Below are 13,685 nucleotides of genomic sequence, written 5' to 3'. Positions count from 1 at the left end.
ATAAACGGTCTCACATGCCGCACGACTAGGCCGAGGAGTTGTTCACAGGACTCAAACCTCAATATAGTTCACTACCTAACAATGTATGGTGTGTACCAGCTGTCAAACAAAGACCCATGTATCACATCTCCCATCCCGCTCCGTCCAACAATCCCCATCCCCTTCCCCTTCCAACACCCCCCCTCCCCTCCTCACCCCCTCAAACCGCCGGCACCAACCCCTCACACCCCCTATACGGAATATGCGGCCTACAATCCGCCTCACACACCGTCCCATTGCGCGGGACCGCCCCCGTCCTAAAATACGCCCGAACCAACTCCCACGTGCACTGACTCACCGCCGAGATCAGCGCGCCATGGCCCACCGACTCCTGCACCACCACCGCCGACCCGCCGTGCAAGCTCGACAGGCGGTGCGCGTTTGCCAGCGGCGTGACATGGTCGGTGCGTGACGAGAGGATCAGCAGCGGTGCCCTGGCGACCGTACCATTTGCCGGTGGGGGTGGTGGCGCGGGGCTGCCGAAGGGGCCGCGGAAGGCGTAGGGCGGGTTGAAGCGCCAGCCGGCGCAGTTGAGGGGGAGGAGGGCCCAGGGCTCGCCGATGGAGGAGGACTGGTTGGCGATGCGGGCGACGGTGGCGGCGGCCCAGGCCGGGTCGGTGCGGTCGCCGGCGAGGGCCTGGGAGTCGCCGCAGGCGATGCCGAGGTTGGCTTCGAATGAGTTGGTGAAGGCGTCTGAGGGGGAGGTGGAGGGCGGTTCGGTGCAGACGGCGGGGCGCGTGTCGGTGCCGAGGACGGCGGGGTTGGAGAGGATGAGGGAGAAGTTCCCTGCGAGGGCGCCGGCGAGGGAGCGGGAGAGCGGGTCGAACTTGGGGATGGGCGTGTACAGGCTCTGGCGGATCTCTTCGCGTATGAAGAGGGAGGTGACCAGGTAGACCCGGCCGTTGTGTATGGCGGGGACAGGGTTTTCCTCGAGGTCCTGGATGAGGGCGTCGACGCGGGCTCGGATGGAAGCGGCGCTGGTGTCGGTGGTTTGGTAGAGAGGGCAGAGCTCGCCGGCGTCGAAGCAAGTGCGGTAGAGGGCATCAACGGCATCCTCGGCGTCATTGATGTTCTTTGCCCGTTGCTGGGTGCACGGGTGCACGTGTTAGCGTGTCATGAGGCACAGGGGGATACTGCCGCGTGAAGATGAGATGAGCTCACTTACACCCAAGTTGAAATCCTCAGCATCAGCAATCCCATCCACCACCATCCTCCCAACCCGATCCGGGAACATCGACGCAAACGTACTCCCCAGAATCGAACCATACGAAAGCCCCAGATACTGCAACTTCGGCTCCTCCCCACCACCACAAGCCTTCCCCGTCCCATTCCCCTCCTTCACCAACAACTCATGACTCTTCTCCACAACCTCCAACATATCCCTCGCCACCGACGCCGTCGACATATGATTAAACACACTATTCTCCCCCTCCTCCCCCGCCACTCTCTCACACAACTCCGCCACCCCCCTATTCACCGCCGCCACCATGCGCAACCCCTCCTCCCTCAACACACTCGGCAACCTCTTACTCGCCATCGCCGCCACCGCCCGATCAAACTGCGACTTGTAGCACACCGCCGCCGGCGTGGTCCGCCACACCCCGCGCGGATCGACCCCGACCAAATCATGGTGCCGCACCCCGGGCGTATCAATGACCCCCTGCAGCCACGGCCCCAACACGCGCACCCACTCGGCGTTGGGCCCGGCCGGCCCCCCGCCGTTGATCAGCACGGGCCCGCCGTAGGCGGGGTCGGTGGCGGGGACCGTCGCCGGGAGCGTGATGATGGCGAGCGCGGCGTGGGGGCCGTCGTCGTCCTCGGCTGTGTCGGGGTGGCGCCAGTCGAGGGGGACCTGCAGGCGGGCGCAGCGGAAGGTGTGGTTGTAGCAGGGGTGGTAGTGGAGGGAGGGGGTGGGCGTGATGGTGGACCAGTCGAAGGTGTCGGGCTCGAGTTGGCGTGGGAGGAGGGGGTGGGTGTCGGCGGTGTGGAAGGCGGTGGTGGGGGTGGTGAGACTGGTGAGGAGGAGTGTGGTGGACCAGAAGGTCCAGGAGGGTGAAGATTGGCGACCCATTGTGCGTGGTTGTCGGTCCCCAGCCTTGTGGGGAGGGAGCACACTGGGGTGGAGTTGTGGTTGACACTAGCTTGAGGGTTCAGCTGAGATGGTGTTAAGCTGGGGTGGTGTTCAGCTGTGGTGGTGCTTTTTGTACGAAGGGGAATAAAATCTCCGAGGATCACGAACTATTTTAACCGATGCCGCCGATCTGGCAGATAAACGTGGTATCCCTGAAAGCCCACGCCCACGCGTGTCCCTGCAGGCCAAGAATTCCTACGACCCTTCGCTCGAGTCCCTTCTCGAGCCTTGTCCGCGGGAATACCTTCTTCGGTTTACCCGTTGTGGGATCTCGATGTTGAAACGAGAAAAAAGAGTTATTCCCATTGGGTGTTAAGCGAACGAGGCAAGGTTCAAGATCCTCACCAGGACCATTGCTACCATGCCCGCGGTGCCGGTTTGGAGTCACGGAACACACAGCCGTGTCAACACGTCACTTGGCTGGGCGATGTGGACCACCATTGTTTCCGGGGCCTCCATTGGGGTTTGTAGGATTCCCTTTCTCCGTGAGGGAACTTTGTTCCTTGACAAGAGCTGGGTTTGTGGTTCTCCTCTAAGTGTGAAGAGGTCGGGATGCACGCCTGTTTCAGCGTAGCTCCTTGTCGTTCGGCAGCTGAGTCTCATGTAAGAAGTTAGAAAGTAATAGGAACTCCCAATAGGAACACTACAAAGTTCCCGAACCAGCTATTGCACACATCGATGGACAAACAGAATCTCAATGTCTCTCCCGAGGCACAGCCTGCAAGGTTCTTCAAGCGAGTCCCTTGCTCTCAGCTCTTCGGTGGCATCGGGAACCAGCCCAAGCCTCCCTTATTTCTAATCTTGTAATAATTGACCGTGGAAGGTCCGTTCGTGGGGCAGGGTTACGTGTAGCCGTGTTTGCCTAGGCTATTAGCCTTCCGGCTTCGGGGTCATCTCATTCCCCGAGAATGAGGAACTGCGGACAAGCTTGATAATATCTGATCTCAAACAACCTTGAGAAAGAGGAGTTACTGGTGTTTGCCGGCCAGTGAATACAGGTTGCCCATCGCACATCATTGTGGATGTACTTATGGTTTCAGCATTGATTGAGGTCATCGCACTCTTATAAAAGCTTTCGAGTAGAAGGGATGAATGAATAGGGTCTCTGAAAGTGTTATTAGCCATGGTACATCGCTCGCAGCTGCTGGCCTGGAGAATACATTCCAATTCTACGGGTGACATGGCATAGGCTCTGGAAATTTAGCAAGGTTGCAATCACTTAGTTGAATAACTCAGTCGAGATACATTAAGCTACATGCCAAAACAGATCATCGCCAGCGAGGGAATTGCGAAACAGTTCGGAAATCAGAAATGCTCCTCCACCAGCTGGGCCACTTCCTGCCCGAGGCCAAAGCTGTGAATGTAGCCACCAATGGTCGTGCCATACGCGTGGACAGCCTTCTGGCCGTTGATTTCTTGCTTTTCAAACCTGACGCCTTGCGGTCTCAGGGGGCGTATTCCCACGGAGTTGTCCACAATCTGGTAGTCAGCGGCCTTGGGAGAGGGAAAGTGCTCTGGCAGGTGCGCGTGCGCCCGACGAAAGATCTGTGACATGTTAGTACGAACGGGCACTTTCCTCACCCAGCGCCCTGAGCAACTCACATCTTCATGCACCTCCTCCCACGGCTTGACCGGGTCGGAGTCCGCCTCCGAAACGCCCCCAACCACGGCGGTCCCATCGCCACGACCAAAGATGTACGTGTAGACCCCGCTTCCGCGGTGCACAAACGCCTCCTGAAAGTCCGACTTGACCACCGTCACATACGTCCGATCCGTCACCACCATAGCGTCCCGCACGTCCTCCAACACCCGACTCGCCCCACCCGACGCATTAACAAGGACATCATGCCCGAGATGCGCCAAATCGCCCAACGCTTTAATCTCCCCAATCCTCTCAAACTTCACCCCCCTCTCCACCAACCGCTCCCGCAACCACCCCAAAAACACCTTGGGCGTCAGCACAACACTCCCAAACCTCACACGCGCATCCACCCCATCACCACCACCTTCCTCAAGCACCTCAAACCCGGGCACGCGCCCATTGTACCACACCGCGGCCGGGCCGGTATCGCTCGCCTTGACGCCGGCGCCGCCGCCAAAGACGTCGGTCAGCTTTACCTGTCGCACCGACGACTCCGGGTGCTCGGCCGCGAGGGTGCGCAGGTAGGCCAGCGCGGCGAGCTGCATCTTTTGCTCGGGGATGGAGCCGCCGAGGGCGACCCAGCCGGCGCAGGCCCTGGGGGGTGGGGGAGGGGGTGTTAGTTTGGTTGGTTCATGTCATCATGGTTGATCCATGGTTGGGTGTTATTGTTGGGGCGGGTGTTGGTGTTGGTTGGGGGGCTTGGAGGGAGTTGGGGGGGTTGGGTTACGCAGAGGGAGCCTGGGAGGGAACCTACCAGGGGCTGGCCCAGTCTTGGGAGGGAGCATCGCCGGGGAGGTCACGGGCGACGATGGTGATTTCGTGTTTGGAGGGGTCATTGTCTGTCAGGATGGCAGCGGTGGAGAGGCCGACGATGCTTGAAGGAGGGGGGTATGTTAGTGGGATTGGCTGACTGGTTGGGCGGGTGAATGATGAGCTTACCCGGCGCCGAAGATGGTAATTTTGCCCATGGTGTTGGTGAGATGAGGCAATATTTGGTTGGTTTGGTTGTGTGGTAGATGTGGCGTGGTTTTAGTTCTGGTTGCGGTTCTTGTTGAGGAGTGTGAGTGAGGTGATTCGGCAGTTCTAATAGGGAACTTCAGAGGCAGAACAGTGTGGTGAGCCCGAGGTTGACTGGAAACTGGGTACCTTCCTGGCAATCTCATCTCGATGTTGGCCGTGACCGAGTTGATGGAGCGTGACTTGACCGCGGAACCGGGTGTTCCTTCCTGCAGTCAGTCCTCCGTGCCAACAGTAGGGATGGAGACGGAGTTGCCAACACCCCGAGTACCAACAATGGGCGCCATCACGAACATCTCATCCACCCATCCATCCACCCACCCACCCACCCACACCCCCGCACCAAGAAGAGGCCTGCCGTGCCACACGAGATAGTTACATGGCGTCAACTGCCGCTTCTGGCAGTCACGTTCACAGCCACGAACCGTAAGAGCTGATAATTGGCTAGTCGACCCAAGTCACAGATCGCCACAGAAACGCCACGCTAACTGATGGTGGCAGCCCTGGTCAATGCCGATCCAGTCTCGGCACTCAGCTGCACTCCAACACAACAAACCCACTAACCCGGGTCCAGCCTTCTCCGGTCACAGGTGACACAGGAAGAGGGCGGGCATGGGGGGGCAACAGCCTTCCCTCCCACTCGGGAGATCCCCGGCGCTGTCGGATGAGGATCTGGATGAAGACTGGCCGGGGTTGGCTACCCTGGTGCTGGTGCCGAGACAATGGCGTGCCAGGGGGGAGGTCAGCAACTTTCCACTCGCAGCTGACATTGGGGTGCGTCATGATATGGCGACACTGTGTTCGCGGCGAGTCATCTCCCCCGATCGTGATTTGCCAACCCAGGTAAGGAAGATTACGCGAACGTTAACGTCCTTCCCCCCGGAGATCCAGACTGGATCCCGGTTACGGGACGGCTTGGCGATCCCGGGCGATCCAGTCCCGAAGTAGTTCGGGCCGCCGGAGACTAGACCGGTATAGTTGGCACCATGGTGTTGATTCGTTCGCCCGCATCAAGACGCTTTCACTCAATTAGCTTAGCCGTCACCCAAGGCCTCAGCCGGACTGTGATGGGAGTGTGATGATTCCCGTCTTGACTTTGTTTGCTTCTCGCAGGGCTCTCGATTCGGTCCAGAGGAAGGCGCAGGAAGGCGCGGGGCACGATCCGGCGACGACTCCGGCGATGCCAACCCCCGCCTTCCAGGCGAAGCGAGGGAGTTAGTTCCATACCAACACCAAAACCACCAACGTTCCTTCCCTTCGGACTTCAACCCCGCTTCGTGTTGGCGTTCTTTCCGAGTCAATAGCGGTTCGCACACAAACCAACCCACCCCTCCTTCCCCCCTCATGACTGATTGATGACTCGGTGGGTCGCCCATTCCGTGATGAGATCGAACCACAACCTTGTTGTCTCGGTTGACGCCAACAACCCCCATGCCGTGGCGAAGCTCCGAGGTTCGTGACTTCCCGAACTAACCCTTCGTATCATGATCTCGAGACACGGCAGGAGGGCAGGTCGTCACTGACTCACTGCGCTGTCCTTATCACATCACTGCCGTTCCCCCACCTGCCTCCCTGTCTTCCTGCCTCCCTGTCCGCCTGCCCATCTGCCCCAGTCTTGCCACGCGGCCACCAACGGCTTTGCTGTTTACACCTGCCTGACTTACACGAACCCCCCCCCCCCTTCCCCCTCCCTCTTTCCTCCCACAAGGCTCAACCCCACCCCCCTGCCCGTCACAAACAGAAACAGAAACAGAGACGGAAAGGGCCTAGGGCAGCGCCGGAGTCAGCAGCGGCAGCAATGGCAACAGCAACAGCAGCCACGACCCCCACTTCCCTTCCTCGCACCCGAGACTTCGCTGCCGCCCGCTGCTTCTCGGAAAGGTGACAAGTGGTGACAATAGAGCTAAGCGAGAGACCTGCAGCGCAGGACATGGAACATCGCACACCTCCGCCCCAGTATGCGCACTTCGTACACACAGAGTACAATACCTACCGATGTCAGAAAGCCAAAAACCCACGAGTGGCGCCCGGTTGAACGGCCTCGGCCCGCGACGATCAACAAGGCTGATTTTCTCCGGCAGATTGCTGCTTTTGTGCAGGTGCATGAACCCCGCTTCTGCAGGCCTTGAACACAGTGCAAGGCTTTTGGTTTCTTGTCAGATCTAGCTCTGTTTTGGGAAAGGCAGGTCTCACTTATTCAATGGTGTAAGCCCTAACCCTGGTGTTTGTTGACTTGGGTGCTTGGCTCGCTCGGTGAAGGAGGGAGGGGTTCAGAGAAGAGCGGGGGTTCGGAGAATCAAGTGGCGGGGTCAATTGAGTTTGGAGAGCTTTGCGCATTGGAATTGGACACAAATAACTATTGCAAGGAAGATTGATGATGGTGGTGAATCTAGCACAGCTGGATTTCGAGATTGTTGATCTGGCCACCCCTGAGAAGCTGAGAAACGAAATAAGAAAGGAAATCAAACAAAAATCACACCCTAACCCCCACCACAACCGTTCCGGCGTTCCCTTTCCCCTTCCATCACCCCCTCCGCACTCCACCTCCCCCTCCCCCACCCTCCCTGAACTGCACTACTACATACCCCTGAACGAGGTCACACTGCATGCGCCCTCTCCGTAAAGATGACCGGCAAGGGAGCCGACACGGTGGTGAATGTATCCTGCTTCCCATCCAAGAACCCCTGCTTGGTCTGGCCGGGGGCGATGGTCAGATCGTACCGCAGCAGGATCTCACCTACCACACGCCTCAGCTCCAGCATGGCCAAGCGTTTGCCCACACATGCATACGGGCCTACCACACCCTGGTCAGCATTCGTGCCACACACCCACACACACACCCACACCCACCCACAAACTAGTGAGCCTCATTCCGGACTGAAGGGGAACGACTAACCAGTGTTGAACGGGATGTAAACCGACTTATCCCTGACCAGCTCCGGGCGGGTGGTCCACCGCTCGGGGATGAAGTCATTGGGATACGCAAACGCGCGCTCATCCCTGAAGATGGTGTAGCTTGGCACCTGAACGATGGTGTTCCCGGGGACGAAATGATCACCAATCCACAGGCCCTCCGGGGGCGTGACGCGCTGGGTGCCCGAGGGCACGGGCGGGTCCAGGCGCATGGCCTCGTTGATGACGGCGCCCAGCAGGGGCACCGTCATGAGCTGGTCGTGCGAGATGTCCGGGAGGGCGTCGAACTCGGCTTGCAGCCGCTGGGTCAGGGAGGGGTCCCATGCGAGGTGGAAGAAGATGTGGGTTAGCGCCGCGGCTACGCTGTCGCTGCCCGCGATGACGATCAGTTGCGCGTCGCCGTGCAGGTTGAGCTGGTCCCGCTTGGTTTTGGGGCCTTTGTTGTAGGCGGCTAGGATCCAGGAGAAGATGTCTGGCTGCTCGGGCTCTTTCTGTTTTCGGTGTCAGCTGGCTACTTACAGATCAGACGAATGTCCTTACCTGCTTGCGCTCGTCAACCAGTTTCTGAATCCAGCCCAGAAACTCGTAATAGTTCCAGTTCAGGATCGGGGTGCGCTTGATGAAGGGCAACAGCCAGGGCATGTGAGTGAAGAGGGCAATGTTGAACATGTCAGTGCGAATCGTCTTGAAAACATAAGCCTCCTTGCCCTCAGCCAACATGTTTGACGATTTGTTGAAGGCAAGATCCTCCATCACATCAAACACAAAATACGAAAACCATTGCGACACATCAAAGGCCTGTCCCTTGCTGCGGTCAATGGCAGCGAGCAGCTGGTTGATGGCCTTGGTGATGCGAGGATCATACCCCTGAATTGCTGTGGAAAAGAAAAGTGTTAATGCAGGGGCCCCATGAGATGAATGGCGAATCATGATCTACCTTTGGTGGTGAAACCCAGATCCCACACCTTGCGGCGACGTGCATGCTCCTGCTTGTCTCGGGCCATGAACAGCGGAACCCGCGGCTCTAGCAGCGTGTACCAAGGACCCTTGGTGACAGGAGATTGGGTGCCATAGATGGCCTTGACGGCTTCTGGCGAGGCAATGGAGATCTCACTTGGCCCTGCAGAACATGTTAACCAATGACCAATCTACAAAGGGAGTACCATTGGGCAATTAAAAACAAGACCACTCACCAAGGCGGACATAGTCTCCATACTGTTGATGAAGTTGCTGCACCTCTTTGAAGAGATGCAGTCTCTTAACCGACAATGCTGTGATGTAGAAGTTGGTGAGACGTGCCAGGAAGGGACCCGGGTACTTTGAAAGCCGGTGGAAGAATGCACGGTACACAAGCATGCTGCTGTACAACGCGGCGACGTGGAAGCCAGCCATTTGTGAGATTGCCGACAAAGGGGTGCTGACGAAGTTCGAATACGATAGCAGCGCTGCTGCGGCAAAGACAGTGGAGTAAAAAACAAAGACGGAGGGAGATGCCACATCCCATTCTCCACGGCGGAAGATGGAAATGTGAGTAAGCACGCCGCTAATCGCGGCGAGCAGGTTGAGGGTGAGGGTGGATTCCATGGTGTAGCTTAGTGGTGGTTGCTCCAATACTCGCTTTGGATGCGATGCTCAGAGCGGGAATTGTGGGAATTGAAGAGGAGAAATAAGAAATCCAGGAACCCCAGGGAGTGCAGGGAGCAGTATTATGCTGAAGAGGTTGGGCCAGCCATGACAGGTTCGACAATGTGCAATGTAACCGTTACTATCATGGATCAAAAAACACCCCGCATCACATGCACCAAATGCATCACACAGCTAGCAGGAGCAAACATTGTGACAGGAAAGCGGCGATCCCAGCTTGCTGAGACTGTATCATGGGGGTGGCACTGGGAAGCTTGACTCTAGTCTCGGTATGTCGAGAGCATGTCTCACTTACACGCCACAAGGCGATGCGGGCCCACCAATCATCACACAGAATGTCTTAGAGCCTTGCCAGGCTTGTGATTCTTTTATCCGGTTGGTCAAACCCCCTCGCCTCCAGCACAGTAGACCCGATCACGCTTCCAATATGTGGTGTACCTACCTGGATCGAACCCGTCTTGGTTGGAACTTTCCCAGATCATGAATCATGCAATGCAGCCTTGGCCCTGCCGCTTCGCTTACCAGTCGTTCTTGCCGTAACGGCAGTGCGAGCAGGCCGTTTGAAGCCGTTGGAAGCCAGTGCTAGCGCCTTTTTTCAGTCACCCACTTGCCCACTTGCCGCCCACCAGGAGGGGGGGAACTCGGCAGGATCGGCGAATCCTGTGAGAATAGGAAGGGCCGAACGGCGCTGCTGAGCAGCTTGTGGCCCTCACTGCCTCAGGAAAGCAGGTACAATGCCCGGATCCCGCGGCTGGCCGATGGGGTTCGGCAACAATGGCCCAGATCCATACCCACCTCGTGATGTCAGTCCTTGTGAATTCCCTTGCAATCACAGGAGAGAACAAAGGCAGGCGCGGCACACCAATGTTATCCATCGAGGTGCCCAGCGCCATATAATACCAGCTCTGAGGACCAAGATTCCTTCCGGGCTAACACAAACTTTCACCACACCATCCACCCACATTCTCCCTTCCCATCAACTCTTAGGGCCAAACCCTTTCCTCTTCTTACACTCTGGTAGAAATCGCAAGCAAACTACCAAATTCTTCTTCCATTTTCTTCTGGTTTTGTCCAGGCACCCCCCTCCAGACCGCACCACCAGTGTTTCCTTCAAAATGCGACTGTTTGAAGGTCTACAAGAGTACGAGCGCTCGAGCCCATGGCCTGAGAGGAGTCCCATTCTCATTCAGCTGAAGCATGGCATTGACTTGAGGGTATGTGTCATATCCCGTGTGCACTTTGCACTCCCCTCCCACCCGACCACCCAATTAACACCCGCCCTACAGCTTGATGTCCCCAACTTTGGGGTTTCAGTAACCAGCGATGACATTGATGAGTCTAGTTCGTCTTTGACTCGTGTGGTCCTTGCACACTCGGCATTCAAGGCCGCCATGGACCCGGCAGTGGCACCCAACGACGGCTTCTTCAAGAGGTGCGCCGCCGAGGTCAAAGCCGTCAGCCTCTTCTTTCCCGACATCAAGGCCGACGGACTCCGCATTACCTTCACGGCATGGCTGGCGTTTGCTTGTGGCATGGATGACATCTTGGAGACTTTGGAGATGGGAGATCGGGAGCCTGTTTTGTGTGAGACCATTGAGGTGCTAACACACGGTAAGTCACTCTGCACAATGCGCTTTTGAAAAGTTGCATCAAACTAAGATGCCAATAGCCATAGCTAGCCCTCCGCCGAGGATCCGGTCACACGCACAACAGGCCAAGGACAAGCGAATCCAGGCACTGGGAAGAGAGCTGTTCAGTCACTGCTCTCGCTACCTTTCACCAGCGAGCACACAAGCCTTTTTCAAAGCCGTGTGCGAGGTGTTGAAAGCCCACATCGCAGAGGTTCACTTCCTTCAGGGTCGGTACGATGACAGCTTCCCGGAATATCTCAGCATCCGCAGTCGGACCATCTCCCTGAACCCATTTTTCGAGGTCATCAAGACGGAGTATCTGGTGCCGGCTGACTGGAAGCTCAACGACACCTTCTTGAAGCTGCAAAACGAGATTTCGAGAGTCGCTGGCCTGCAAAACGACCTCATCGGATTGATGCGGGACATTGATGATGGCGAGGAACTCAACGCGGTCATGGTCTTGATGCGTGGCTTCCAAGGCCACAGCAAAGACCACATCGACTACGGCGTCTTGGCCAGGTGTGTCGCCTTGGTTAATGCCGAACACAACCAGAGCTCTGCCCGGTGCTTCGACTACATGAGGCAACTCCACCGAGAAGCCGAGGCCCTGGAAGGTTCCGAGATCAAGAGGGTGGAAACGGTTGCCCGGCACATGATCATGATGTGCGAGACACATTTGAGATGGTGCTCGTCGGCCAAGCGGTACAGGCTCGAGATCGGCGTCAACGGGGTTATTCCGACTCCTTGTGGATCGGTCTCCAGTGCCTTGTCATCGCCAACTCTGGAGCGACCGACCATGATTCGACCGCCCCAACTTCAGCCGATTCCGGATACGGTGATGCCTGAGCAGGAACTGGTTGTTCGCTCTGACGGCATCTTCCACGGACTTCCGTCCTTCCCAGCGACCCCGGACTGCCGCGGCTTGACAGCCCTTGTCACAGGGGCCACCGGATTGTCCGGTTACAACATGGTGAAGGTGCTCGCCGCATCACCGCAACGCTGGAGCAAGATCTACTGCCTCAGCTCCCGACCACCCCCGAGAAACTTCTTCCAAGATCTTGGTGAAGGTGCTAGCCGCGTCGAGCACTTGGCCATTGACTTTCTGGACGACCCGTCGGAAATCGCTCAACATCTGAGGGATGCGGTTCAGCATGTGTAAGTCCTCCTTCCACCCCAGCAAGTGCACATCTGACTAACCCGAATCGCCAGGGACCACGTTTTCTACTTTTCCTACAAGCAGCCTGCGCCCAAGGGTGATGTCTTGGATTTGTGGGCCAATGCTGACGAGCTGGCGACTGTCAATGGTGAGTTGACTCATGCAACGCCCTTGTGTCCCTTCCACTAACCCGAGCAAACAGTGGCGCTCTTCAACAACTTCGTCTTTGCCTTGCAACAGACCGCTCTTAAGCCGCGTCGATTCATGCTGCAGACCGGCTCCAAGCACTACGCCTTCTATCTCGGCCCTGCATCGCTCCCAGCCTTTGAGTCAGACCCGCGTGTCCTCCTGGACCGCAACTTCTACTACGAGCAGGAAGACACACTCGCGGCGTACTGTGAGTCAGTAGGTGCGGCATGGAATATCGCGCGCCCCTCTTACATTGTTGGCGCCGTTCGCGACGGCACGCTCAACCACCTCATCGGGTTCGGCATCTACGCGGCGGTGCAAGCACGCCTCGGTCAGCCCATCGCCTTTCCGGGTGACTACCGCTCTTGGGACCGAGAGCAGGTCCAGAGCACCGGCATGCTAAACGCCTACTTCGAAGAGTGGCTTGTTCTGACCGGGAAGACCGCTAATGAGGCGTTCAACATTCACGATGGCCTGTCCTTTACCTGGGGCCGACTCTGGCCGTACTTGGCGCAGTGGTATGGAGCGGACTGGACTCCGCCCGAGGTCGACGCGGACCAGTACCGGGTTATGAACCTGCCCTCCCCGAAGACTCCACGCGGGTGAGTGTTCCTGTATTACCAATTTAAAACCGCGTGAATCTAACTCGTCATAGTTACGGCCCCCAAACCACTCTGCGTTCCACATTCAGCCTGCTGGAGTGGTCTCTCCAGCCACATGTCGAAGCGACCTGGAAGGAGTTGGCTGGCCAGCACGACCTTGTCCTCAACCCCTTTGACGACCACTACCGCGCCCGCATATTCTCCTTCTCCGACTCGGCCGTCATCGGCGACGCTCCCATGACCACGAGCGTGCGCAAGGCCCGCGAGATGGGCTTCTTTGGCACCGTCGACTCATACCATTCCATCTTTAACTCGTTCCGTGATCTGGCAAAGTTGAAGCTCATTCCGGCTCCGGCTGTGGACGATTTTGTGGCTTGATTGATGTGATTTTAGTGGATTTTCGGCACATGGTTGGCGGTTTCGGGTGTCATATCGGCCAGCTGGGAGCTGGAAGGAGTGTGTTTTTTGGGGCTTTTATGATTTCATGATTTTACGAGGGATGGGGGGGAATGGGGTGTAGCCCGGAGTTCTTAGCGTTTGCTTTTTATCTCTAGTTGCTCTGGTAGCTCGACTAACATGTTGCTCACATCTTCACTCAAGTTTCAATCTTGCATTGTTCTGAGTTATTCTAAGTTACACTGTGACCGTGAAAATTTCCCATATTCGGGGCTAATAAATTTGTTGACGTGCAAAAGCGGAACACAGCACGGCCTAAGTGAAG

The 13,685-nt window shown here is 57.3% G+C and overlaps 5 protein-coding genes across 5 annotated transcripts; 1 reads left to right on the top strand and 4 right to left on the bottom strand.

Annotated features, from left to right (window-relative positions):
• Positions 1-199: 199 nt before the first annotated feature.
• On the bottom strand, positions 200-2,440 carry F5144DRAFT_618076 (TAP-like protein-domain-containing protein; the record flags this gene model as incomplete). Its single annotated transcript, XM_066791906.1, has 5 exons — positions 1,731-2,440; positions 1,616-1,699; positions 1,205-1,508; positions 612-1,123; positions 200-473 (listed from the first exon to the last, which is right to left on the bottom strand). Exons 1-5 carry the CDS (start codon positions 2,108-2,110, stop codon positions 200-202), a joined length of 1,554 nt encoding a protein of 517 aa, XP_066645790.1. The 5' UTR covers positions 2,111-2,440.
• A 1,035-nt stretch (positions 2,441-3,475) lies between these two features.
• On the bottom strand, positions 3,476-4,780 carry F5144DRAFT_482723 (uncharacterized protein; the record flags this gene model as incomplete). Its single annotated transcript, XM_066785351.1, has 4 exons — positions 3,476-3,715; positions 3,773-4,406; positions 4,567-4,686; positions 4,752-4,780. 4 exons carry the CDS (start codon positions 4,778-4,780, stop codon positions 3,476-3,478), a joined length of 1,023 nt encoding a protein of 340 aa, XP_066645789.1.
• A 1,775-nt stretch (positions 4,781-6,555) lies between these two features.
• Positions 6,556-7,375, bottom strand: F5144DRAFT_559707 (uncharacterized protein). Its single transcript, XM_066788165.1, has 2 exons — positions 7,023-7,375; positions 6,556-6,971 (listed from the first exon to the last, which is right to left on the bottom strand). Exon 2 carries the CDS (start codon positions 6,932-6,934, stop codon positions 6,596-6,598), a length of 339 nt encoding a protein of 112 aa, XP_066645788.1. The 5' UTR covers positions 6,935-6,971; positions 7,023-7,375; the 3' UTR covers positions 6,556-6,595.
• A 16-nt stretch (positions 7,376-7,391) lies between these two features.
• On the bottom strand, positions 7,392-9,454 carry F5144DRAFT_559705 (cytochrome P450 monooxygenase-like protein). Its single transcript, XM_066788164.1, has 5 exons — positions 8,936-9,454; positions 8,680-8,862; positions 8,283-8,617; positions 7,726-8,233; positions 7,392-7,623 (listed from the first exon to the last, which is right to left on the bottom strand). Exons 1-5 carry the CDS (start codon positions 9,324-9,326, stop codon positions 7,427-7,429), a joined length of 1,614 nt encoding a protein of 537 aa, XP_066645787.1. The 5' UTR covers positions 9,327-9,454; the 3' UTR covers positions 7,392-7,426.
• A 738-nt stretch (positions 9,455-10,192) lies between these two features.
• F5144DRAFT_626436 (isoprenoid synthase domain-containing protein) lies at positions 10,193-13,551 on the top strand. Its single transcript, XM_066792262.1, has 6 exons — positions 10,193-10,600; positions 10,673-10,997; positions 11,056-12,172; positions 12,227-12,321; positions 12,376-12,964; positions 13,018-13,551. The coding sequence occupies exons 1-6, from the start codon at positions 10,502-10,504 to the stop codon at positions 13,340-13,342; spliced, it is 2,550 nt and encodes an 849-aa protein (XP_066645786.1). The 5' UTR covers positions 10,193-10,501; the 3' UTR covers positions 13,343-13,551.
• The last annotated feature ends 134 nt before the right edge of the window (positions 13,552-13,685 follow it).

This window comes from Chaetomium tenue, assembly GCF_020726465.1.
Source record: "Chaetomium tenue strain MPI-SDFR-AT-0079 chromosome Unknown F5144scaffold_2, whole genome shotgun sequence".
NCBI lineage: Eukaryota > Fungi > Ascomycota > Sordariomycetes > Sordariales > Chaetomiaceae > Chaetomium > Chaetomium tenue.
The sequence above is the reverse complement of the archived record's forward strand: the minus strand, read 5'-3'. Positions and strand labels throughout refer to the sequence as shown.

Coding starts and splice junctions, on each gene's coding strand:
- F5144DRAFT_559707 (XM_066788165.1), bottom strand. CDS start 6,934: ATGCACCTGCACAAAAGCAGCAATCTGCCGGAGAAAATCAGCCTTGTT.
- F5144DRAFT_559705 (XM_066788164.1), bottom strand. CDS start 9,326: ATGGAATCCACCCTCACCCTCAACCTGCTCGCCGCGATTAGCGGCGTG. Junction 8,863..8,935: donor TGGAGACTATGTCCGCCTTG/GTGAGTGGTCTT, acceptor CATGTTCTGCAG/GGCCAAGTGAGATCTCCATT. Junction 8,618..8,679: donor TCTGGGTTTCACCACCAAAG/GTAGATCATGAT, acceptor TCTTTTCCACAG/CAATTCAGGGGTATGATCCT.
- F5144DRAFT_626436 (XM_066792262.1), top strand. CDS start 10,502: ATGCGACTGTTTGAAGGTCTACAAGAGTACGAGCGCTCGAGCCCATGG. Junction 12,322..12,375: donor CGAGCTGGCGACTGTCAATG/GTGAGTTGACTC, acceptor CCGAGCAAACAG/TGGCGCTCTTCAACAACTTC. Junction 12,965..13,017: donor TCCCCGAAGACTCCACGCGG/GTGAGTGTTCCT, acceptor AACTCGTCATAG/TTACGGCCCCCAAACCACTC.